The 25966-nt window shown below is 51.4% G+C and overlaps 1 protein-coding gene across 2 annotated transcripts; it reads right to left on the bottom strand.

The window, feature by feature from the left end:
• On the bottom strand, window positions 1–24872 carry LOC138764528 (pleckstrin homology domain-containing family O member 1-like). 2 transcript variants are annotated; one of them, XM_069940595.1, is made up of 6 exons: window positions 24638–24869; window positions 21854–22000; window positions 19082–19222; window positions 17926–18030; window positions 2299–2400; window positions 1–2013 (listed from the first exon to the last, which is right to left on the bottom strand). In XM_069940595.1, the coding sequence occupies exons 1-6, from the start codon at window positions 24668–24670 to the stop codon at window positions 1435–1437; spliced, it is 1107 nt and encodes a 368-aa protein (XP_069796696.1). In that variant the 5' UTR covers window positions 24671–24869; the 3' UTR covers window positions 1–1434. The 2 variants fall into 2 exon arrangements, with proteins under 2 accessions (XP_069796696.1, XP_069796697.1); XM_069940596.1 differs by lacking the exon at window positions 19082–19222 and having other exon boundaries at window positions 24638–24872.
• Between the last annotated feature and the right edge of the window lie 1094 nt (window positions 24873–25966).

Raw genomic sequence — 25966 nt, 5'->3', positions numbered from 1 at the left:
TTCTCTTAAACTCGGTTTTAATTTAATCATATTAAAATCACAACTCCAAACCAAAACTATCTGCAGGCAAGGTTGGTTCATGCTCCACTGACACCTGGGTCTACGACGGCCGGGGCAGGGAGCTGAGGTAGTGCACGGACACTCCCTCACTGTCGGTCTGGAGATCCTGGACCCACGTGGCCGGTTCGATCCGTTTCCCCGTGAGGAGAGGTTCGGAACGGAGTGCCCGGTTCAACCTGCGGTCCCTGCAGGCATCCTGCAGGGCTGAGATTCGACAGAGACCAATGCAGGCCAAATCGCTGCCCTAACGCTGGAGTCGAGACCTCCTTGTCCCAGATTCTTTCCTCCTGCTGGGGAGAATTTCCCTACATTTTGGGAGCACAGCATTTTCTCCATTCATTTGGATTATTTTCCTCCCCACCAAGTGCCTCCATCCAGCCCCCAGTACTCAGGAGGGTTGAGACTGGGGGGTGGGTTCACAAGATATAGAAGCAGATGTAGGCCATTCACCCCATCAAGTCTGCTCTGCCATTCTAATCATGAGCTGTTCCATCCACCCACTCAGCCCCACTCCCCAGCTTTCTCCCCGTGACCCTCGAAGCCCTGACAAATCAAATAAAATGGAGAGCTGGGAGGGGCAACAGTTGGGAAACATGGGGGAGGGAGAGAGCAAGCAAAGGGGGACGGGGGTGCGTGGGGTGTGAAAGGGTGGCGTTTGGTGCAAACACTGCTCTCTCCTCATGAACACTTCCCGCTGCCATTAAAATGCTGGAGAAACTCAGCACGTCACGCAGCATCCACAGGAGGTCACATTCACAAGGGGCCAGGCCTAAGATGTCCATCAGAGCAGAAGTAGGCCATTCAGCCCATCGACTGGCATGGGGAACCAGAAATGGGGACAACACCCACCCCCCTCACTGCCGTTGAGAAGGAGCGGAGACATCCCAGCAGGACGACGGTGACCACAGCAGCCGACCAGCGAAGGACTCAATGGTTGAAGGACCCACATGAGCTGCGGGCAATGTGGTGGAAGGACCGATCACTGGGGTCCCATTGGCTGAGGACAGGACCCAAGAGCAGGCAGATCCTTGCCCTCACTGACTCCTCTGTGACAGACAGGTAGCCCAACCAATCTGCACCGAAGGCTGGGCCCCAATGGCTGTGCCCATCCTTAATACTAAGGCTCCGTCCCATTGTCCAGGCCACGCCTCCCATTGTCCAGGCCCTGCATCCACTGTGCCAGGCCCCGCCCCCATTGGGCTGGGCACCACCTCTATTGTCCAGGCCCCGTCTCACACCAGGCCCCACCTTCCACTGGGGCCAGACCCCGCCTCTCACATGTAGTTCCGCGCCTCGCCCCACCCTCATATGAAGGCCCCTCATCCGCCAGCCTGAGGCCTCTTGCCCAAGACGGGACCAGGAGTGGGCCGGTGGTTACAGCAGGCTCCCCTGGCAGGGCTGGGGGCCAGCCATGCCAGGCTGTGGCCCGCCCTGCAGTCGCACAGGGTCCCCGCACAGACGCCGCAGGTCCTGGACCTCCTCCAGCACCTGCTTGGCCTGGCTCCAGTTGGCCAGGGCTTCGGCCAGAAGGGCCCGGGCCTGCAAAGGGGCCTGGCTGGGCCCAAAGACGACCCCAGACTGTGGGGCTGATTCTGACAGCAGTAGCTGAGTTCTCTGCAGCTTCAGGGAGACGAGGTCGCGGAGCCGGACCAGCCTCTCACCCTCCGAGCTGCCCCGAGGAGAGGCCTCAGGCCTGGGCCCAGAACCAGTCCTGAGCAGCATGTCCTCCGACACCCACCTGCCCCACTCGCCCAGGCTTTGGGCCGATGGGATGACCTCCCTGTCCAAGAAAACAGCTGAGAGCTGCTGGCCACCAACCTGGGCCTCCCTTGGCCCCAAGTGTTCCCCTGCAGGACGATCCAGCAGGATCGCTTCATCTTCTGGCCTCTCGCCTCCATCCTCCTCCTGGATCAGGTCGAGAGTCAGCATCCCGTCCGACGTGGAAGTGGAAGCCTGTGGGGGAGGGGAGAGGTGAGGGGAGAGAAGTCCTCAGTGTCCGAACACCAGCCCAATGTCGTCCCACTCTCTCCCCAAGGGCCCTAGAAGACCCATTAACCCCCCATCCTCCGAAGGCCTAGTGACCCTCCCTCCAAGGCCCCATCCCCTCACCATCTTCAAGGACCCCTTCCCCTCCCCCAAAGGCCCTACCCTCTCCTTTGAGGGCCCCCTCCCAAACCCCTACCACAAGATTTCCACTACCTCCCCGGGTGAGTGACCCAACCAGGTGGAGAAACTCACCACTGCGGTCAGGTGCCCACGGCTCGGAGGCCGACGGCCAAGAGGGATCCTCGCCCTATCCCGCGTCGGGTGAACCAACAAACTGTCTGCCTCCACCGTTACCTGGGGAAGGGACAACACAGTGTAGAGGACTGGGGGCCTGCTCAAGGGGTGTATGCGCGCACACACACACACACACGTGTGTGTGCGGGTGTCTGTATATGCCTGTGTGTGTCTGTGTACATGTGTCTGTGTCGGTGTGATTGTATCTGTGTGCGTGTGTCTACGTGCGCGTGTTTGTGTACATGTGTCTGTGTGTGTGTCTGTGCGCATATGCCTGCGTGTGTGTCTGTGTACATGTGTCTGTGTGTGTGTGCCGGTGTGAGTGTGTCTGTGTACGTGTGTACATGAGTCTGTGTGTGTGTTGGTGTGAGTGTGTCTGTGAATGTATGTGTGTATGTCTGTGTGTATCTGTGTGCGTGTGTCTACGTGCATGTGTTTGTGTACATGTGCCTGTGTGTGTGTCTGTGTATGTGTGTACATGTGTATGTGTGTGTGTGCCGGTGTGAGTGTGTCTGTGTATGCCTGTGTGTGTGTGTGTGTGTGTGTCTGTGTACATGTATCTGTGTGTGTGTCAGTGTGAGTGTGTCTGTATATGCCTGTGTGTGTCTGTGTACATGTGTCTATGTGTGTGTCTGTGCACATGTGTCTGTGTTCATGTGCCTGTGTATTCCTGCGTGTGTGTCTGTGTGTGAGTGTGCCATTGTGAGTGTGTCTGTGTACGTGTGTACATGTGTCTGTGTGTTTGCCAGTGTGAGTGTGTCTCTGTATGCCTGTGTGTGTGTCTGAGTACGTGTGTACATGTGCCTGTGTATGTATCAGTGTGAGTGTGTCTGTGTGCAAGAGTCCGTGTGCGTGTGTCTGTGTATGCCTGTGTGTGTCTGTGTATGTGTGAGCGTGTGTCTGTGTGTGTGTGTGTATATGAGTCGGTGTGTATCTGTGTGTGTGTGTCTATGTGAGTGTGTGTGTCTGCCTGTGTGAGTGTGTGTGTCTGCCTGTGTGTGTGTTTTTGTGCGCATGTGTCTGTGTGAGTGTGTCTGTGTATGCCTGTGTGTGTGTGTGTGTGTGTCTGTCTACGTGTGTGCATGTGTCAGTGTGTGTGTGTCTGTGTGCATGTGTCTGTGTATGCCTGCATGTGTGTTTGTGTATGTGTGTGCATGTGGCTGTGTGTGTGTGTCTGTGTGTGCATGTGTCGGTGTGTATCTGTGTGCATGTGTCTATGTGTGTGTGTTTGTCTGCATGTCTGTGTGAGTGTGTCTGTGTGCATGAGTCTGTGTATGCCTGTGTGTGTGTCTGTGTACATGTGTCTTTGTGTATCTGTGTGCATGTGTATCTGTGTCGGTGTGAGTGTGTCTGTGTGCGTGTGTATGTATGCCTGTGTGTATGTACGTGTGTGTGTCAGTGTGTATCTGTGTGCATGTGTCTATATGTTTGTGTCTGCCTTCGTGCATGTGTTTGTGTGCATGTGTCCATGTGAGTGTGTGTGAGTGTATGTGTGCATTTGTGTACGTGCGTACATGTGTCTGTGTGTGTGTTGGTGTGAGTGCGTCTGTGTGTCTGTGTATGCCTGCATATGTTTCTGTGTACATGTGTGTGTGTGTGTCGGTGTGTATCTGTGTGCGTGTGTCTATGTGTGTGTGCATGTCTGCCTGTGTGTGAGTTTGTGTGCATGTGTCTGTGTGAGTGTGTGTGACTGTATGTGTGTGTCTGTGTATGTGCATACACATGTCTGTGTGTGTGTCGGTGTGAGTGTGTCTCTGTGCACTTGTCTCTGTGTCTGTGCACGCCTGCGTATGTGTCTGTGTACGTGTGTGTGTGTCGGTGTGTATCTGTGTGTGTGTCTATGTGTGTGTGTGTGTGTGTCTGCCTGTGTGTGTGTTTGTGTGTATGTCTGTGTGAGTGTGTCTGTGTGCATGAGTCTGTGTATGCCTGTGCGTGTGTCTGTGTACATGTGTCTTTGTGTATCTATGTGCATGTGTATCTATGTGTGTGTGTGTGTCTGCCTGTGTGCATATGTTTGTGTTCATGTGTCTGTGAGTGTGTCGGTGTGAGTGTGTCTGTTTTCTTGTGTCTAAGTATGTGTGTCTGTGTATGTGTGTCTGTTTCTGTGTATGCCTGTGTGTGTGTGTGTGTGTGTGTGTGCCTGTGTACATGTGTGTCCGTGCGTGAGTCTGTGTATGCCTGTGTGCATGTTTGTGTGCATGTGTCTGTGAGTGTGTCTGTTTTCTTGTGTCTAAGTATGTGTGTCTGTGTACGTGTGTCTGTTTCTGTGTATGCCTGTGTGTGTGTCTGTGTATGCCTCAGTATGTGTCTGTTACGTGTGCCTGTGTACATGTGTGTGTGTCGGAGTGTATCTATGTGCGTGTTTCTATGTGTGTGTGTCTGACTGTGTGCGTGTGTTTGTGTGCATGTGTCTGTGTGAGTGAGTCTGCATATGTGTGTCTGCATCGCTGTGAGTGTGCCTGTGTGTGTGTGTGCCTGTGTACATGTGTCCGTGTGTGTATCTGTGTGCATGAGTCCGTGTATGCCTGTGTGTGTGTTTGTGTGCGTGTATCTGTGTGTATGTCTGTGTGCGTGTGTCTGTTTATGTGTATGCCTCTGTGTGTGTCTGTTACATGTGTCTGTGTGTGTCGGTGTGAGTGTGTCTGTGTGCGTGTGTCTGTGTATGCCTGTGTGTGTGTCTGTGAAAGTATGTGCATATGTCTGTGTGTGTGTCTGGGTATGTATCTGTGTGCGTGAGTCTATGTCTGTGTGTGTCTGCCTGTGTGCATTTGTCTGTGTGTGTGTTTGTTTGTGTGTGTGTGTCTGTGTGAGTGTGTCTGTTTGATTGTCTGTGTATGCCTGTGTGTCTGTCTGTCTGTGTGTGTGTGGGTCTATGTGTGTGTGTCTGCCTGTATGTGTGTTTATGTGCATGTGTCTGTGTGTCGGAGTGAGTATGTCTGTGTGCGTATGTCTATTTCTGTGAATGCCTCAGTGTGTGTCTGTTACATGTGTCTGTGTGTGTGTTGGTGTGGGTGTGTCTGTGTCTGCCTGTGTTCGTGTGTCTGTCAGTGTGTATTTGTGCATCTATGTGTGTGTGTGCCTGTTTGCATGTTTGTGTGCGTGTGTCGGTGTGTATCTATGTGTGTGTGTCTGTGACTGTGTGAGTGTGTCTGTGTATGTGTGTGTCTGCTTATTTGTGTCTCTATGCGTGTGTCTATTTCTGTGTATGCCTGTGTGTGTGTCTGTGTATGCCTCTGTGTGTGTCTGTTACGTCTGTCTGTGTGTGTGTGTTGGTGTGAGTGTGTCTCTGTGTGTGTATCTATTTCTGTGTATGCCTGTGTGTGTCTGTGTATGCCTCTGTGAGTGTCTGTTACGTGTGTCTGTGTGCGTGTGTCTGTGTATGCCTGTGTGTGTGTCTGTGTACATGTATACATGTGTTTGTGTGTGTGTCTGTGCGCATGTGTCTGTGTGCTTGTGCCTGTGTATGCCTGCGTGTGTGTCTGTGTACATGTGTCTGTGTGTGTGTGCCGGTGTAAGTGCATCTGTGTATGCCTGCGTGTGTGTTTGTGAATGTATGTGCATGTGTCTGTGTGTGTGTTGGTATGTATCTGTGCGCATGAGTCTATGTCTGTGTGTGTCTGCCTGTGTGCATGTGTCTGTGTGTGTGTTTGTGTGCGTGTGTCCGAGTGAGTGTGTCTGTTTGATTGTGTCTGTGTATGCCTGTGCATGTGTCTGTGTGTAACTGTGTGTGGGTCTATGTGTGTGTTTATGTGCATGTGTCTGTGTGTGTGTGTGTCGGTGTGAGTGTGTCTGTGTGTGTGTGTCTATTTCTCTGTATGCCTCAGTGTGTGTCTGTTACTTGTGTCTGTGTATGTTGGTGTGGGTGTGTCTGTGTCTGCCTGTGTTCGTGTGTGTCAGTGTGTATTTGTGCATCTGTGTGTGTGTGCCTGTGTGCATGTTTGTGTGCGTGTGTCAGTGTGTATTTATGTGTGTGTCTACCTGTGTGTGTGCATTTATGTGCATGTGTCTGTGTGAGTGTGTCTGTGTATGCCTCTGTGTGTATCTGTTACTTGTGTCTGTGTGTGTGTCGGTGTGAGTGTGTCTGTCTGCGTGTGTCTGTGTATGCCTATGTATGTGTGTGTGTCAGTGTGTATCTGTGTGTGTCTGCCTGTGTGTGTGTGTTTGCGTGCATGTGTCTGTGTGTGTCTGTTTGAGTGGGCCTGTGTATGCCTGCGTGTGTATTTATGTGCATGTGTCTGTGTGAATGTGTCTGTGTATGCCTCTGTGTGTGTTTGTGTGTGTGCATCTGTGTGTGAGTGTCTATTTCTGTGTATGCCTCTGTGTGTGTGTGACTGTGTATACCTCTGTGTATCTATTACATGTGTGTGTCTGTGTGCGTGTGTCTGTGTACGTGTGTCTGTGTGTGTCAGTGTGAGTGTGTCTGTGTGTGTGTCTATTTATGTGTATGCCTGTATGTGTCTGTGTATGCCTCTGTGTATCTATTACATGTGTGTGTCTGTGTGCGTGTGTCTGTGTATCCCTGAGTACATGTGTGTGTCGGAGTGTATCTATGTGCATGTTTCTATGTGTGTGTATCTGACTGTGTGCTTGTGTTTGTGTGCATGAGTCTGTGCGAGTGAGTCTGCATATGTGCGTTTACATCGGTGTGAGTGTGCCTGTATGTGTGTGTGTGCCTGTGTCCGTGAGTCTGTGTATGCCTGTGTGTGTGTTTGTGTGTGTGTGTCTGTGTGTATGTCAGTGTGAGTGTGTCTGTGTCTGTTTCTGTGTATGCCTCTGTGTGTGTCTGTTACATGTGTCTGTGTGTGTGTATCTGTGTATGCCTCTGTGTGTGTCTGTGAACATATGTGCATATGTCTGTGTGTGGGTATGTATCTGTGTGCGTGAGACTATGTCTGTGTGTGTCTGCCTGTGTGCATGTGTTTGTGTGTGTGTTTGTTTGTGTGTGTGTGTCTGTGTGAGTGTGTCTGTTTGATTGTCTGTGTATGCCTGTGTGTCTGTCTGTGTGTAACTGTGTGTGTGTGTCTGCCTGTGTGTGTGTGTCAGAGTGAGTGTGTCTGTGTGTGTATGTCTATTTCTGTGTATGCCTCAGTATCTGTCTGTTACATGTGTCTGTGTGTGTTGGTGTGGGTGTGTCTGTGTCTGCCTGTGTTCATGTGTGTGCCAGTGTGTATTTGTGCATCTATGTGTGTGTGTGTGCCTGTGAGCATGTTTGTGTGCGTGTGTCTTTGTGCATGTGTCTGTTTCTGTGTATGCCTCTGGATGTTTGTGTTATGTGTGTCTGTGTATGTGTCGGTGTTAGTGTGTCTGTGTATGCCTGTGTGTGTCTGTGAATGTATGTGCATATGTCTCTGTGTGTGTGTGTGTGTGTGTGTGTGGGTATGTATCTGTGTGCGTGAGTCTATGTCTGTGTGTGTCTGCCTGTGTGCATGTGTCTGTGTGTGTGTGTTTGTTTGTGTGTGTCTGTGTGAGTGTGTCTGTTTGATTGTCTGTGTATGCCTCTGTGTTTGTCTGTGTGTGTGTGTCTTTGTGTAACTGTGTGTGTGGGTCTATGTGTGTGTGTCTGCCTGTGTGTGTGTTTATGTGCATGTGCCTGTGTGCGTGTTGGTGTGGGTGTGTGCCTGTGTACATGTGTCCATGTGTGTATCTGTGTGCGTGAGTCTGTGTATGCCTGTGTGTGTGTGTGTGCGTGTATCTGTGTGTATGTCAGTGTGAGTTTGTCTGTGTGTGTGTGTCTGTTTCTGTGTATGCCTCTGTGTGTGTCTGTTACATGTGTCTGTGTGTGTCGGTGTGAGTGTGTCTGTGTGCGTGTGTCTGTGTATGCCTGTGTGTGTCTGTGAAAGTATGTGCATATGTCTGTTTGTGTGTGTGGGTATGTATCTGTGTGCGTGAGTCTATGTCTGTGTGTGTCTGCCTGTGTGCATGTGTCTGTGTGTGTGTGTTTGTGTGTGTCTGTGTGAGTGTGTCTGTTTGATTGTCTGTGTATGCCTCTGTGTTTGTCTGTGTGTGTGTGTGTCTTTGTGTAACTGTGTGTGTGGGTCTATGTGTGTGTGTCTGCCTGTGTGTGTGTTTATGTGCATGTGCCTGTGTGCGTGTTGGTGTGGGTGTGTGCCTGTGTACATGTGTCCATGTGTGTATCTGTGTGCGTGAGTCTGTGTATGCCTGTGTGTGTGTGTGTGTGCGTGTATCTGTGTGTATGTCAGTGTGAGTTTGTCTGTGTGCGTGTGTCTGTTTCTGTGTATGCCTCTGTGTGTGTCTGTTACATGTGTCTGTGTGTGTCGGTGTGAGTGTGTCTGTGTGCGTGTGTCTGTGTATGCCTGTGTGTGTGTCTGTGAAAGTATGTGCATATGTCTGTTTGTGTGTGTGGGTATGTATCTGTGTGCGTGAGTCTATGTCTGTGTGTGTCTGCCTGTGTGCATTTGTCTGTGTGTGTGTTTGTTTGTGTGTGTGTGTCTGTGTGAGTGTGTCTGTTTGATTGTCTGTGTATGCCTCTGTGTTTGTCTGTGTGTGTGTGTGTCTTTGTGTAACTGTGTGTGTGGGTCTATGTGTGTGTGTCTGCCTGTGTGTGTGTTTATGTGCATGTGCCTGTGTGCGTGTTGGTGTGGGTGTGTGCCTGTGTACATGTGTCCATGTGTGTATCTGTGTGCGTGAGTCTGTGTATGCCTCTGTGTGTGTGTGTGTGCGTGTATCTGTGTGTATGTCAGTGTGAGTTTGTCTGTGTGCGTGTGTCTGTTTCTGTGTATGCCTCTGTGTGTGTCTGTTACATGTGTCTGTGTGTGTCGGTGTGAGTGTGTCTGTGTGCGTGTGTCTGTGTATGCCTGTGTGTGTGTCTGTGAAAGTATGTGCATATGTCTGTTTGTGTGTGTGGGTATGTATCTGTGTGCGTGAGTCTATGTCTGTGTGTGTCTGCCTGTGTGCATTTGTCTGTGTGTGTGTTTGTTTGTGTGTGTGTGTCTGTGTGAGTGTGTCTGTTTGATTGTCTGTGTATGCCTGTGTGTCTGTCTGTCTGTGTGTGTGTGGGTCTATGTGTGTGTGTGTCTGCCTGTATGTGAGTTTATGTGCATGTGTCTGTGTGTGTGTGTCGGAGTGAGTATGTCTGTGTGCGTATGTCTATTTCCGTGTATGCCTCAGTGTGTGTCTGTTACATGTGTCTGTGTGTGTGTTGGTGTGGATGTGTCTGTGTCTGCCTGTGTTCATGTGTGTGTCAGTGTGTATTTGTGCATCTATGTGTGTGTGTGTGCCTGTGTGTGCGTGTTTGTGTGCAAGTGTCGGTGTGTATCTATGTGTGTGCATGTGTGTCTACCTCTGTGTGTATATTTATGTGCATGTGTCTGTGTGTGTGTCGGTGTGTATCTGTGTGCATGTGTCTGTGACTGTGTGAGTGTGTCTGTGCATGTGTGTGTCTGCTTATGTGTGTCTCTGTGCATGTGTCTATTTCTGTGTATGCCTGTGTGTGTGTCTGTGTATGCCTCTGTGTGTGTCTGTTACGTGTGTCTGTGTGCGTGCGTCTGTATATGCCTGTGTGTGTGTCTGTGTACATGTATACATTTGTTTGTGAGTGTGTCTGTGCACATGTATCTGTGTGCTTGTGCCTGTGTATGCCTGCGTGTGTGTCTCTGTACATGTGTCTGTGTGTGTGCGCCGGTGTAAGTGTGTCTGTGTATGCCTGTGTGTCTGTCTACGTGTGTACATGTGTCTGTGTATGTCAGTGTGAGTGTGTCTGTGTGCATGTGTCTGTGTGCATGTGTCTGTGTATGCCTGTGTGTGTCTGTGTATGTGTCTGTTGGTGTGAGTGTGTCTGTGTACGTGTGTGTGTTGGATTGAGTCTAACTGTGTGCGTGTGTCTGTGTATGCCTGTGTGTGTGTTTGTGAATGTATGTGCATGTGTCTGTGTGTGTGTTGGTATGTATCTGTGCGCGTGAGTCTATGTCTGTGTGTGTCTGCCTGTGTGCATGTGTCTGTGTGTGTTTGTGTCCGAGTGAGTGTGTCTGTTTGATTGTGTCTGTGTATGCCTGTGCATGTGTCTGTGTGTAACTGTGTGTGGGTCTATGTGTGTGTGTCTGCCTGTGTGTGCGTTTATGTGCATGTGTCTGTGTGTGTGTGTCAGAGAGAGTGTGTCTGTGTGTGTATGTCTATTTCTGTGTATGCCTCAGTATGTGTCTGTTACATGTGTCTGTGTGTGTGGTGTCTGCCTGTGTTCATGTGTGTGCCAGTGTGTATTTGTGCGTTTATGTGTGTGTGTGCCTGTGTGTGCATGTTTGTGTGCATGTGTCGGTGTGTATCTATGTGTGTGTGTGTCTGCATGTGTGTCTACCTGTGTGCGTGTATTTATGTGTGTGTGTCTGTGACTGTGTGTGTGTCTGTGTATGGCTGTGTGTGTGTCTGTGTAGATGTATACATGTGTTTGTGTGTGTGTGTGCGTGCTTGTGCCTGTGTATGTGTCTGTGTACATGTGTCTGTGTGTGCGCGCCGATATAAGTGTGTCTGTGTATGCCTGTGTGTGTTTCTGTATATGCCTCTGTGTGTGTCTGTTACATGTGTCTGTGTGTGTGTCGGTGTGAGTGTGTCTGTGTGTGTGTCTGTGTATGCCTGTGTGTGTGTCTGTGTAGATGTATACGTGTTTGTGTGTGTGTCTGCATGCTTGTGCCTGTGTATGTGTCTGTGTACATGTGTCTGTGTGTGCGCGCCGATATAAGTGTGTCTGTGTATGCCTGTGTGTCTGTCTACATGTGTACATGTGTCTGTCTATGTGAGTGTGTCTGTGTATGTGTGTGCGTTGGATTGAGTGTAACTGTGTGCGTGTGTCTGTGTATGCCTGTGTGTGTTTGTGAACGTATGTGCATGTGTCTGTGTGTTTGTTGGTATGTATCTGTGCGCGTGAGTCTATGTCTGTGTGTGTCTGCCTGTGTGTATGTGTTTGTGTGCGTGTGTCTGTGTGAGTGTGTCAGTTTGAATATGTCTGTGTATGCCTGTGCATGTGTCTGTGTGTAACTGTGCGTGGGTCTATGTGTGTGTGTCTGTGTTTATTTGCATGTGTCTGTCTGTGTGTGTGTCGGTGTGAGTGTGTCTGTGTGTGTTTGTGCATCTATGTGTGTGTGTGCGTGTGTCGGTGTGTATCTATGTGTGCCTACCTGTGTGCGTGTATTTATGTGCACGTGTCTGTGTGAGTGTGTCTGTGTATGTGTGTATGTCTGCCTGTGTGCGTGTGTTTGTGTTCATGTGTCTGCATCGGTGTGTGTGCCTGTGTGTGTGTGTGTGTGTGCGCCTGTGTACGTGTGTCCATGTGTGTATCTGTGAGCATGAGTCTGTGTATGCCTGTGTGTGTGTTTGTCTGCATGTGTCTGTGAGTGTGTCGGTGTGAGTGTGTCTGTGTGCGTGTGTCTGTTTCTGTGTATGCCTGTGTGAGTGTCTGTGTATGCCTCTGTGTGTGTCTGTTACGTGTGTCTGTGTGTGTGTCGGTGTGAGTGTGTCTGTGTGCGTGTGTCTGTGAATGCCTGTGTACGTGTGTGAGTCAGTGTGCATCTGCCTGTGTGTGTTTGTGTGCATGTGTCTGTGTGTGTCTGTTTGAGTGGGTCTGTGTGGGTGTCTATTTCTGTGTATGCCTGTGTGTGTGCCTGTGTGAGTGAGTCTGCGTATGTGTGTCTGCGTCGGTGTGAGTGTGCCTGTGTACATGTGTGCGTGTGTCTGTGTATGCCTGTGTGTATCTGCCTGTGTGCGTGTTTGTGTGCGTGTGTCTGTGTACGTGTGTGTGTGTTGGTGTGAGTGTGTCTCTGTGTGTGTCTATTTCTGTGTATGCCTCTGTGTATCTATTACATGTGTGTGTCAGTGTGTCTGTGTGAGTGTGTCTGTGTATGCCTGTGTACGTGTGTGTATCGGAGTGTATCTATGTGCGTGTTTCTATGTGTGTGAGTCTGACTGTGTGCGTGTGTTTGTGTGCATGTATCTGTGTGCGTGTGTCTGTGTACATGTGTCTGTGTGTGTGTCGGTGTGAGTGTGTCTGTGTGTGTGTGTCTATTTCTGTGTATGCCTGTATGTGTCTGTGTATGCCTCTGTGTATCTATTACATGTGTGTCTCGGTGTGAGTGTGTCTGTGTATGCCTGTGAATGTGTGTGTCAGTGTGTGTGTCTGCCTGTGTGTGCGTGTGTGTGTGCATGTGTCTGTTTGAGTGGGTCTGTGTATGCCTGCGGGTGTATTTATGTGCATGTGTCTGTGTGAATGTGTCTGCATATGCCTGTGTGTGTGTCTGTGTGAGTGTGTCTGTGGGTGGGTGTCTATTTCTGTGTATGCCTGTGTGTGTCTGTGTATGCTTCTGTGTATCTATTACATGTGTGTGTCAGTGTGTCTGTGTGAGTGTGTCTGTGTATGCCTGTGTACATGTGTGTATCGGAGTGTATCTATGTGCGTGTTTCTATGTGTGTGTGTGTTTGTGTTCATGTGTCTGTGCGAGTGAGTCTGCATATGTGTGTCTACATCGGTGTGTGTTCCTGTGTGTCTGTGTACGTGTGTCCGTGTGTGTATCTGTGTGTGTGAGTCTGTGTATGCCTGTGAACATGTGTGTGTCAGTGTGTATCTGTGTGTGTGTCTGCCTGTGTGTGTGTGTGTGTGTGTGTGTGTGCATGTGTCTGTTTGAGTGGGTCTGTGTATGCCTGCGGGTGTATTTATGTGCATGTGTCTGTGTGAATGTGTCTGCATATGCCTGTGTGTGTGTCTGTGTGAGTGTGTCTGTGTGTGGGTGTCTATTTCTGTGTATGCCTGTGTGTGTCTGTGTATGCTTCTGTGTATCTATTACATGTGTGTGTCAGTGTGAGTGTGTCTGTGTATGCCTGTGTACGTGTGTGTATCGGAGTGTATCTATGTGCGTGTTTCTATGTGTGTGTGTGTCTGAATGTGTGCGTGTTTGTGTTCATGTGTCTGTGCGAGTGAGTCTGCATATGTGTGTCTACATCGGTGTGTGTTCCTGTGTGTCTGTGTACGTGTGTCCGTGTGTGTATCTGTGTGTGTGAGTCTGTGTATGCCTGTGAACGTGTGTGTGTCAGTGTATATCTGTGTGTGTGTCTGACTGTGTGCGTGTGTTTGTGTGCATGTGTCTGTTTGAGTGGGTCTGTGTATGCCTGCAGGTGTATTTATGTGCATGTGTCTGTGTGAATGTGTCTGTGTGTCAGTGAGTGTGTCAGTGTGTATCTGTGTGTGTGTGTTTGTGTGCATGTGTCTGTTTGAGTGGGTCTGTGTATGCCTGCAGGTGTATTTATGTGCATGTGTCTGTGTGAATGTGTCTGTGTGCGTGTCTGTCGGTATGAGTGTGTCTGTGTGTGTGTCTATATACGTGTGTACGTGTGTGTGTCCGTGTGAGTGTCTGCGTATATCAGTGTGTGTGTGTCTATGTGTGTGTGTGTCTGCCTGTGTGCTTGTCCATGCATGTGTGAGTGTGTCTGTGTCCGTGTGAGTGTCTGTGTGTGTGTCAGTTTGAGAGTGTCTGTATCTGTTTGCATGTGTCTATGTGTGTGTGTCTGTCTGTGCGTGTTTGCATACATGTGTCAGTGTGGGAGTTTCTGAGTGAATGTGTCTGTGTACATGTTTGCATGTGACTGTGTGCATGTGTCTGTGTGAGTTTGTCTGTGTATGCCTGTGTGTGTGTCCGTGTGTGTGTATCTGTGTGCATGTGTCTACGTGTGCTATGTATGTGTGTGTCTGCCTGTGTCTGTGTGAGTATGTATGTGTCTGCCTGTGTGTGTGTGTTTATGTGCATGTGTGTGTGTGTCTGTGTGAGTGTGTCTGTGTGCGTGTGTCTATTTCTCTGTATGCCTCAGTGAGTGTCTGTGTGTGTGTTGGTGTGGGTGTGTCTGCCTGTGTTCATGTGTGTGTCAGTGTGTATTTGTGCATCTATGTGTGTGTGTGCCTGTTTGTGTGCATGTGTCAGTGTGTATCTATGTGTGTGTGTGTCTGCATGTGTGTCTACCTGTGTGCATGTATTTATGTGCATGTGTCTGTGTGAGTGTCTGTGTATGCCTCTGTGTGTGTGTCGGTGTGAGTGTGTCTGTGTGTGTGTCTATATACGTGTGTACGTGTGTCTGTGTGCGTGTGTTTATGTGCATGTGTCTGTGTCCATGTGAGTGTATCTGTGTACGTGTGTCTGTGTGTGTGTCTGCCTGTGTGCATGTTTGTGTGCATGTGTATGTCCGTGTGAGTGTGTCTGTGTGTATCAGTGTGTGCGTGTCTATGTGTGTGTGTGTCTGCCTGTGTGCTTGTGCATGTGTGTGTCTGTGTCCGCGTGAGTGTGTCTGCGTGTGTTGGTGTGTATCTGTGTGCATGTGTGTGCGTGTGTGCATGAGTGTGTCTGTGTTGGTGTGAGTGTCTGTGTGTGTCAGTTTGAGAGTGTCTGTGTGTATCTGTTTGCATGTGTCTGTGTGTGTGTCTGTCTGTGTGCATGTTTGCATACATGTGTCAGTGTGGGAGTGTCTGAGTGAATGTGTCTGTGTACATGTTTGTGTGTATCTGTGTGTGGCTGTGTGCATGTGTCTGTGTGAGTTTGTCTGTGTATGCCTGTGTGTGTGTCCGTGTGTGTATCTGTGTGCATGTGTCTACGTGTGCTATGTATGTGTCTTCCTGTGTCTGTGTGAGTATGTATGTGTCTGCCTGTGTGTGTGTGTGTTTATGTGCATGTGTGTGTGTGTCTGTGTGAGTGTGTCTGTGTGCGTGTGTCTATTTCTCTGTATGCCTCAGTGAGTGTCTGTGTGTGTGTTGGTGTGGGTGTGTCTGTGTCTGCCTGTGTTCATGTGTGTGTCAGTGTGTATTTGTGCATCTATGTGTGTGTGTGCCTGTGTGCATGTTTGTGTGCGTGTGTCAGTGTGTATCTATGTGTGTGTGTGTCTGCATGTGTGTCTACCTGTGTGCATGTATTTATGTGCATGTGTCTGTGTGAGTGTCTGTGTATGCCTCTGTGTGTGTGTCGGTGTGAGTGTGTCTGTGTGTGTGTCTATATATGTGTGTACGTGTGTCTGTGTGCGTGTGTTTATGTGCATGTGTCTGTGTCCATGTGAGTGTATCTGTGTACATGTGTCTGTGTGGGTGTCTGCCTGTGTGCATGTTTGTGTGCATGTGTATGTCCGTGTGAGTGTGTCTGTGTGTATCAGTGTGTGCGTGTCTATGTGTGTGTGTGTCTGCCTGTGTGCTTGTGCATGTGTGTGTCTGTGTCCGCGTGAGTGTGTTTGCGTGTGTTGGTGTGTATTTGTGTGCATGTGTGTGCGTGTGTGCATGAGTGTGTCTGTCGGTGTGAGTGTCTGTGTGTGTGTCAGTTTGAGAGTGTCTGTGTGTATCTGTTTGCATGTGTCTGTGTGTGTGTCTGTCTGTGTGCATGTTTGCATACATGTGTCAGTGTGGGAGTGTCTGAGTGAATGTGTCTGTGTACATGTTTGCGTGTATCTGTGTGTGGCTGTGTGCATGTGTCTGTGTGAGTTTGTCTGTGTATGCCTGTGTGTGTGTCCGTGTGTGTATCTGTGTGCATGTGTCTACGTGTGCTATGTATGTGTCTTCCTGTGTCTGTGTGAGTATGTATGTGTCTGCCTGTGTGTGTGTGTGTTTATGTGCATGTGTGTGTGTGTCTGTGTGAGTGTGTCTGTGTGCGTGTGTCTATTTCTCTGTATGCCTCAGTGAGTGTCTGTGTGTGTGTTGGTGTGGGTGTGTCTGTGTCTGCCTGTGTTCATGTGTGTGTCAGTGTGTATTTGTGCATCTATGTGTGTGTGTGTGCCTGTGTGCATGTTTGTGCACGTGTGTCAGTGTGTATCTATGTGTGTGTGTGTCTGCGTGTGTGTCTACCTGTGTGCATGTATTTATGTGCACGTGTCTGTGTGAGTGTCTGTGTATGCCTCTGTGTGTGTCTGTGTGTGTGTCGGTGTGAGTGTGTCTGTGTGTGGGTGCCTATTTCTGTGTATGCCTGTGTGTGTGTCTGCGTATGCCTCTGTGTATCTATTACATGTGTGTGTCTGTGTGAGTCTGCGTATGTGTGTCTGCGTCAGTGTGAGTGTGCCTGTGTACATGTGTGCATGTGTCTGTGTATGCCTGTGTGTATCTGCCTGTGTGTATCTGCCTGTGTGTATTTGTGATCATGTGTCTGTGTACGTGTGTCTGTGTGTGTGTCTGTGTGTGTGTGTCGGTGTGAGTGTGTCTGTGTGTGTGTGTCTGTGTGTGCGTGTCGGTGTGAGTGTGTCTGTGTGTGTGTGTGTCTATTTCTGTGTATGCCTGTGTGTGTCTGTGTATGCCTGTGTGTGTATCTGTGTGCATGTGTCTACGTGTGCTATGTATGTGTGTGTCTGCATGTGTGTGTCTGCCTGTGTGCATGTGTCTGTGTGAGTATGTATGTGTCTGCCTGTGTGTGTGTGTTTATGTGCATGTGTGTGTCGGTGTGAGTGTGTCTGTGTGCGTGTGTCTATTTCTCTGTATGCCTCAGTGAGTGTCTGTGTGTGTGTTGGTGTGGGTGTGTCTGTGTCTGCCTGTGTGTCAGTGTGTATTTGTGCATCTATGTGTGTGTGTGTTCCTGTGTGCATGTTTGTGTGCGTGTGTCGGTGTGTATCTATGTGCGTGTGTGTCTGCATGTGTGTCTACCTGTGTGCATGTATTTATGTGCATGTGTCTGTGTTAGTGTCTGTGTATGCCTCTGTGTGTGTCTATGTACGTGTGTCTGTGTACGTATTTGCATGTGTCTGTGTGTGTACGTCTGCCTGTGTGCATGTGTTTGTGTGCATGTGTCTATGTCCATGTGAGTGTGGCTCTGTGCGTGTGGCTGTGTGCGTCTGGCTGTGTGCTGGTCTGCATGCGTGTTTTCGCGCGTGTGTCTGTGTGCGTGTGTCTGTGTACATGCAGAAATGTATTTTGCAAATTTATCAATAAAAGTAGACAACTGGTGAAAACTCGTATTGTCCTGCAGTTTACCTGCCGCAAACGATCACTTCATTTCTCTGTTTTACATTGGTGAAAGTAATGTGCTATCGGGCTGCCTGGAACAGGTCCATCATTCACAGACACATCCAGGCTTCCTCCATTCCATCCCATCAAGTACTCCCAGGGTCAGAGAGTGAAGCTCCCTCCTCACTGGCCCATCACACACTCCCGGGGTCAGACACAGAGTGAAGCTCTCTCCGCACCGTCCCATCACACACTCCTGGGGACAGACACAGAGTGAAGCTCCCTCCACTCTGTCCCATCACACACTCCCAGGGTCAAGCACAGAGTGAAGCTCCCTCCACACTGACCCATCACACACTCCCGGGGTCAGACACAGAGTGAAGCTCCCTCCGCACCGTCCCATCACACACTCCCGGGGTCAGACATAGAGTGAAGCTCCCTCCACTCTGTCCCATCACACACTTCCAGGGTCAGGCACAGAGTGAAGCTCCCTCCCCACCATCCCATCAGACTCTCCCGGTGTCAGACACTGAGTGAAGCTCCCTCCGCACCGTCCATCACACACTCCTGGGGTCAGACACTGAGTGAAGCTCCCTCTGCACCGTCCCATCACACACTCCTGAGGTCAGACATTGAGTGAAGCTCCCTCTCCCTCAGACCAGGTGTGTGCTGTGCTGGACAACAGTTACCTCATCGAGGATGCGATTTTTGGCGCGGCTAAGAGCCGTGTTCAGGGCATTAATCCAGGACTCCTTCTCCTCGGGACTGAGCGCCAGGAAGATGAGGTTGGGGGCCTGTGTGGGGGGGGGGGTTTGGTGAATGGGGAGAGGTGAAGGTAGAGTCAGGTCACTACCCCCACCACCTCAGATAGCTACTCAACTGAGTGGCTCTCCCTGAGTCCCACCCCTCCCCGGAACTGCCTCAAAGCTCCCTTCATCCATCTACCCCCTCCCATCCACCCACTCCCTTCCCACCATTCACCCCTCCCCCCGTTCCCTCCTCCCCTTGGAGCACATGCCTCCCTACACACACTCCACTTCCCCTCCATCCCGTTCCCCATTTCCCGCTCCCCCTCCCCTCAGACCTCCTCTCTCCATTCCCACCTCCCCTCTGTACTACTTCCTCCTCCTCAGCACCCTTTCCCTTCAGTTTTCGGTCCCTCCTCCCCTCTGAGCTTCCTCCCTCCATCCACTCCCTTCAGATCAGCCTCGGAGGGGGCAGGACCATCATTGGAGCTGGGGCCCCGGCAACTGAGGATCAGGGGGCCCGGGGTTCATGTCCTGGAGTCCAAGAGCCAGGTGCAGGGGTCTTGAATCATGGGACTGTGCAGCGGGACTGGGGGGGGGTGGGGATGGGTCGCATAGGATGTGGAAGAATCTAGGAGTCCAAGGGCTGAGGTACCCCAAGGAATGGGATCTGGGGGTCCTGAGGGCCTAGGTCTGGGAATCCTGGGAGCTGGGCACTGGGGATCCCAGGGGCTGGGGTTTAGGGTTCATGGGGGCCATAGTCTGGGTGTCCGAGGGGCCAGGGACAGCATCGGGGGTCCTGGGGACAGGGAATGGTGGTCCTGGGGATGGGATCAGAGTTTGAAGGTCCCGGGACTGGTGTTTAGTGGTCCTGGGTTCTGGGGGTCTCGGGGATGGGGTCTGGTGGTCCTGTGGGCTGGGGTTCCTGGGGGCTCAGGTCTGGGGTGGCCAGGGGCTGGGGTTTGGGGGTCCTAGGGGATAGGGTTTTGTTGGGGGTTCCCAAGGACGGGATGGGAGCCCTGGGGATGAAGTCTGGGGATTACGGGGGGTTAGAGGCCAGGGAGGGCCCCAGGGGCCAGGATCTCAGCCGATCACCCACCGTGCTGCCCGGCTGCCGGCTGGCCACCAGTGTGAACCGGCTTCGCTCCTTCTTGCTGCACCGCTTGCCCCTGCGCAGCTCCACACACCTCTCGTACTCGGTTAGGTCGAAGTGCTCCAGCGCCGTCCACTCCGCCTTCACCTGCCGACCAAGGTGGGGGGGGGAGGTCAGACACCAGTCCGCCCAGCAAACCCACTGGCACCGGGGTCTGCAACACCTTCCTGAGAGGGAGGGGGGAAACGCTGAACCTCACCACAGTCGGGTACCCCCGTGCTCAACCTGTCCTGTCCCAGGACTAGGGGTCACTGAGAAAGGGGTGTTGGGGTCCAGAGACAGGGAGAGGTGTAGGGGACCAGAGAGGGTTACAGAGACAGGGAGGGGTGTAGGGGACCGGAGGGGGCTACAGAGACAGGGAGGGGTGTAGAGGACCGGAGGGGGCTACAGAGACAGGGAGGGGTGTAGGGGACCGGAAAGGGGGTGGTTACAGAGACAGGGAGGGGTTTAGTGGAGTGGTGAAAGTTAGAGACAAGGAGAGATTTAGGGGTTCTACAGAGAGGGGAAGGGATGGGGAGGGGAGTAGGGACCAGAGAGCTCCACACATGGAGTGACAGGGTACAGGTCTCATACCCTCCCTGGCAAACGCCATCACCCCAAGGACCAACAAAGGACAGTGGAGTGATGAGCAGGGAGCCATGTTGAGGGCTCCCTGGCAGGTCAATGAGGGAGTTGGGGAGGACCATGTGGGATGGATGGCCCCCTCAGGAGTGGTGGAGGAGGGGTCTCCTCAAGAGGGTGGGACAGTGTTGCTCCCAGTTATATTTAGCTATGCAGACATGGCTGCAGTTATCGCTCCTCGCTGAAATCTCAGCAAGAGACCGACAAGCTGCCAGCCTTTAAAAATACTCACTGAGTCATTTTGAGATCTTGTCTTTCCTCTCCATCCTCTCAGGCTGGTCACACTCAGTGTGTCAAGTGTGTGTGTGTCAGGGTGTGTGTAGCTGGTGTGTGTGTTCGTGTGTGTGCATGTGTGTATTTGTGTGTGCATGTGCGTGCATTTGTTAATATGTGAGTGTGATTGTGTGTGTGTCTGTGTGTTGTCTGTATATACTTGTCTATCTGTGTGTGTGTTGTCGGTGTGTGTATGTGTTGTCTGTGAGCATGTCTGTGTGTATGTGTGCTGTCTGTGTGTGTTGTCTGTGAGTATGTGCGTGCGCATATGTGTGTTGTCTGTGTGTGTGTGTGTGTGGGTGTCTCTGTGTGTGTGTGTGTGTGTGTGTGTGTGTGTGTGTGTGTGTGTGTGTCTGTCTGTGTCTGTGTATCTGTACGCCTGTGTGCAAGGAACAGAGGGGAGAGGGACAGTGGAGTGAGGAAGAGAATGGAAGTGGACCCCTGGAAGGTCGGACTGTGAAAGAATGTAATGGAGAAGGTGAACTGTGGAGTTGTGAATGCAGGTCACCCATCCTCAACCCCTGCATTGACTCCGTCTTCACCTCCTTCGGGAAAGCAGCCAACCTTTTAAAGGACCCATCCCAGCACCACCCCCCCCTCCCCCAATCACACTATCTTCTCCCACCACCCTCCCTTCTGACAGTGAGGGCATCAAGGGATATGGGGAAAAGGCCAGATATTGGAACAAGTGTAGAGTAGCTTAGTGTAGATTTACGGAACAGACTCGATAGGCCTAGTGGCCTGCTTCTGTTCCTTTATCTTGTGATCTTGTGTGATCTATATGGAACGGTTAGCACAATGCTGAAACATCGCCAGTGATTGGGTCCTGGGTTCGAATCCCGCGCTGTCCGTAAAGAGTTCTCCCCGGGTCTGCATGGCTTTCCTCCCACTGTTCAAAACCTATCGGGCATCATGGGCGTGTGGGCTGGAAGGACCTGTTACTGCGCTATACATCTAAATAATTTTTAAAAATTAAATACACGTGTTTGAAAACACAGCCCCCAGCTTCAAGGACAGTTTCTTTCCTGCAGTTATCAGACTATTGAACAGTACTCTTAGTTATAAAACGATGCAGCCCTTGAACCATTTCTCTGGAACACTCTACACTTTTGTTCCCACCAGTCCGGCCTCAAGGGCTGGTTGACTTGCCCAGATAGCACACAAAATAAAGCTTTTCGCCATATCTCGGCACACGGGAGAATTAACGTTTTAAAAACACTGGACAACGAAGGCTTTGCTTCCTGAACACTGTTGGGTGTATTTTATGGATTGTGGACTGTTGATCACGAAAATCACCTTTAACATTTCCTATCATGTACCGTTTTTTAGACATAATCTATTTTTTGTGATTTCCTGTCGACTTCGAGCAGACAAAACCGTGAAGTGCAATACATCATTGGAAATTCCCAGCCGAACTTGGTGCAGTTGGTGACGAATAGGGTGGAAGGCTTCACCGGGACATTGCAACTGTGGAAAAGTGGTATCAGGGCAACTGGAATCCATCAATGCCGGCCGACTATTGTTAGACATGAGAGGCATCAGATGCTGAGTACAAACGAAAATCAGTGGCAAAACATTTTTCGGTCAGTTAAACTAACGCAAAGTGTCAGCATCACAATGCGATAAAACACGGTGAATTCTATCAAAGCTAATTTAATGTTTCTCCAACTTCCTGTGTAATACATCATAATACCCCCCTTTTTTTCAGGAAGCAAACCTTTCAAAAAACATTGTTGTCCAGTGTGATCCAAGCTGAGATGTGGGCCTATGTTTCCACTGTGGAGGTGAGGGGAATGAGATCTTCCTCTGGTCTCAGAACCCTACCTCTTTGTCCGAGATGTAAACCTGGTCCATCTTCAGCACCAGGTAGCGGCTCTTCCAGATCTCCCGGAATATCCCTCTCCCACAGTACTTCCGGATCCAGCCACATTTTTCTGGCTGCCCTGGGTGAACATTCCCATCTTGGGTGCCCTGAGAAAACCACACAGGGACAGATTCGGGTCAAGGCCAGGAAGGATTGGAGCGCCAAACTCTTCTCACCCATTCACCTCATGGCTTTTCCTCACCTGATCCCGAGAAATAAAATTTCCCAACTTCTTTTTGACTCCAGTCAGGTTCAGGGAGATGAACCAAACATTTTAACGCCCCCCACCACCACCCCCACCTTCTCCCTCTCCCTCCCGGGACTTCCTGATCCTGAACCCCAGGTTACAAAGCCCTTGGAGCTGTGAGCACTAGATTCCTGACCCAGATCCGAGCCCCTCATCCCAACCACAAACATTACAGCACAGAAAACAGGCCTTTCAGTCCTTCTACTCTGCCTGGTCCCACTGATCTGCACCCAGTCCACAGCCCTCCATGCCCCTCCCATCCATGTACCCATCCAAATCTCTCAAATGTTAAAATTGAGCCACATTCACTACCTCAGCTGGAAGCTCGTTCCACATTCCCACCGCTCTCTGTGTGAAGAAGTTCCCCCTAAACTTTACCCATTTCCCCTTAACCCATGAATCTCACCTCCCCTCAGAGGAAAAAGCCAGCCTTCATTTACTCTGTTTATCGCCCTCATAATTTTAAATCAAATTTCCCCTCATTCTTCTACGCTCTAACCTGTTCAACCTTTCCCTGTAACTCAGTTCCTGAAGTCCGGACATCATCTTAGTAAATCTTCTCTGCACTCTTTCTATCTTATTGATACCTTTCCTGTAGTTTGGTGACCAAAATTGCACCCAATACTCCAGATTTGGCCTCACCAATGTCTTATACAACTTGACCATAACATCCCAACTCCTAGACTCATTACTTTGATTTATGAAGGCCAAGATGCCAAAAGTTCTCTTCACAACCTTGTCTACCTGTGACACCGCTTTAATGAATTATGTACCTGTATTCCCAGATCCCTTTGTTCCTCCAACTCCTCAGTGCCTGACCATTTACTGTGCATGTCCTACCTTGGTTTGTCCTTCCAAAATGCAGCACCTCACCCTTAACTGCATTAAATTCCATCAGCCATTTTCTGGTCCATTTTTCCAGTTGGTCCAGTTCCCTCTGCAAACTTTTAAAGCCTTCCTCACCGTCCACAACACCTCCAACCTGGGATCATGGAAGACCATGGATGTCCTGGACATTGGGTGTGGGGCATCAACTTAGACACCAGACTCCCCCTTCCACAATACTGGATCCATGGGATCCCTGGACTAGACCCTCTATCCATGATTCCAGATACCCAGACTCCCCCTCTGGTCCCCAAGACAATTCAACCCTGGATTCCACCATGGTAGGTTGAACCAGCCCAGAGATCCAATCCCAGGACCTTGGAGAGTTCCCTTTCCCCAAATTCCCATCACCAGGCCATTGTGCACCACAACCACATGACTTGGATGTGAACCCGACAAGGATCAGACCTGTACTCTGACCCAGACCAACGTCACCTTGGAAACCCTGACTCACCAACTCCCGGTCCCAGATTCCAGCCAGGAGAATGTGCTTCTAGATTCCAGACCCTATCCCAAGTTTTCAGCCCTGGGAAACCAAACTCAGAACCACTGGGATATCGCTCCAAAAGGCCAGATCCACAGACCAAGACACCAGTCCTCAGATTCCAAATCATAGACACCCAGACGCTCATCCCAGACACCTGTCCAAGACCCCCAGACACACATATCAGATGCCCATTTGTTCAGACACCCAGACACATCCAAGATGCTCATTTGCCTAGACACCCATCCCAGACATCTATCCCAGACGCCCATCCCAGACACCAAGACACCCATCACAGATACCCATCCCAGACACTGGTTCCAGGACCCCAGACCGATGGCCAGACACTTATCTGGTCACACACTGAACCGGTCAGCTCGACCTCGAGATACCCAGACATGATGTCCTGGGTCCCAGAAACTGAACCTCAGACATGCAGACACCAGACCACCCTCCCCCCTCACCAGGCTCCAGATGCCACACATAGACCTTGGACCCCAATGCCAAGCCCAGACTCCAGCCCCTCTCCCCAGACACAGGAGCCCAGACCCTGAACCCCCTCTCCCAGACCCCAGTCAGAGCCCAGACCAAGAACCCCCTCTCCCAGACCCGTCAGAGCCGACCCTGAACCCCCTTTCCCAGACCCCAGTCAGAGCCCAGACCCTGAACCTTCTCTTCCAGACCCCAGTCAGAGCCCAGAACCTGAGCCCCCTCTCCCAGACCCTGAACCCCCTCTCCCAGACTCCAGATCCCAGATCCTGAACCCCCTCTCCCAGACAATCAGAGCCCAGACCCTGAAACCCCTTTCCCAGACCCCAGTCAGAATCCAGACCCTGAACCCCCTCTCCTGGACCCCAGACAGTCAGAGACCACACTGAACCCCCTCTCCCAGATCCTGAACCCCCTCTCCCAGACCCCAGACCCCCACATGTACCGGACACCGGACCTTCAGACGCCCCAGAGGCTGGTTCCAGGACCCCAGACCCAGGCATCTCCCCCCCCACCCCCACAATGGCCGGACCACGGACTCCCTGCTCATTGCCCGCCCTCCCTCCCATGGCCGGACCCCGGACCCCCTGCCCATCGCCCGCCCCTCCCCCCTCCCCCCTCCCCCCAGGCAGGACTCACCCGCTTGCCGGCCGCCGGTGTCTTCCTCAGCATCCCCCAGCCCGGCCCGGGGCTCCCGGCTCCGGGGGCAGCAGCTTCACGGCCGCCTGTGCCCGGCTCCCTCCGTCTCCGCCCCGCCTCTCCAGTGAGCACAGCCCTGTCTGTTCCCCAATTCCCTTCCCCTTCCTTCTCCGTCCGCAGCCTTCCTTTATCCCTCGATCCTTCCGCCCTCTCCTCCCTCCCTCTATCCCCCTCTTCTCCTCCCCCTCCCTCCCTCTCTATCCCCTCTCCCTCTATTTCTCCCCTCTCTCTCCCTTTCTCCCTCCCTCCCTCTCTATCCCCTCTCCCTCTATTTCTCCCCTCTCTCCCTCCCTCCTCTCCCCTCTGTCTCTCTTCCTCCCTCCTCTCCCTTCTATCTCTCTCCCTCCCTCCTCTCCCCTCTATCTCTCCCTCTCTCCTCTCCCCTCTATCTCTCTCCCTCCCTCCTCTCCCGTCTATCTCTCTCCCTCCCTCCTCTCCCCCCTCCTCTCCCCCTCCTCTCCCCCCTCCTCTCCCCTATCTCCCTCCCTCCCTCCCTCTTCTCCCTCCCTCCCTCTTCTCCCTCCCTTTCTCCCTCCCTCCCTCTTCTCCCCCTCTATCTCTCTCCGTCCCGCCTCTCCCCCTCTATATATCTCTCTCCTCTCCCCCTCTATCTCTCTCCCTCCCTCTCTCCTCTTTCCTTCCCCCCTCCCCACTATGTCTCCCTCTCTCCTCTCCCCCTCTATCTCTTCCTCTCTATCTCTCTGGCCGGAACCAACGTCTCCCCTCCTGCTCGCTGTTTCATTGAGAGAGGAACCCACTTTGTAGAGGCCGGATCCTCCGGTGTTTCGGAGGAAGTTGCCGTTAACCCATCCCAGGCTGCGGGGCTTCACGTTCCAGGTTCGGGGCTCGAAACCCCCCACCTTGGAGTGAGCTGGGGCGCCGGGGCTTAACGTTGAAACGAGAAAAGGGTGTGAGTTCCTGTAGCCAATCAACCCAGAGGAACCTACACACTCCAGGACAAGCCCTTCGTCCCACAGTATGGTGCTGACCCATATCGACCCTACTCAACAATCTCATCCCTTCCCGGCCTCACACCCATACCCCGTTATTTTTCTTGCATCCATGTGAGTCTTAAATGCCCCTCTAATATTCCAGCCTCCCCCCCCCCCCCCCACCCCACGCCCGCCCCTGCAATGCATTCCAGGCACCCATTACTCCCTGTATTTGGACAATCACAGGTGCATGGATGGGAAAGGTTTAGAGGGGAAGGGGAGGGGGGTGAACGCAGGTAAATGGGACCAGTGCCGGTTGTCCACCTGGTCGGAATGG

Source organism: Narcine bancroftii, chromosome 5 (genome assembly GCF_036971445.1).
Source record: "Narcine bancroftii isolate sNarBan1 chromosome 5, sNarBan1.hap1, whole genome shotgun sequence".
NCBI lineage: Eukaryota > Metazoa > Chordata > Chondrichthyes > Torpediniformes > Narcinidae > Narcine > Narcine bancroftii.
This window is presented reverse-complemented; position numbering and strand designations above follow the sequence as displayed.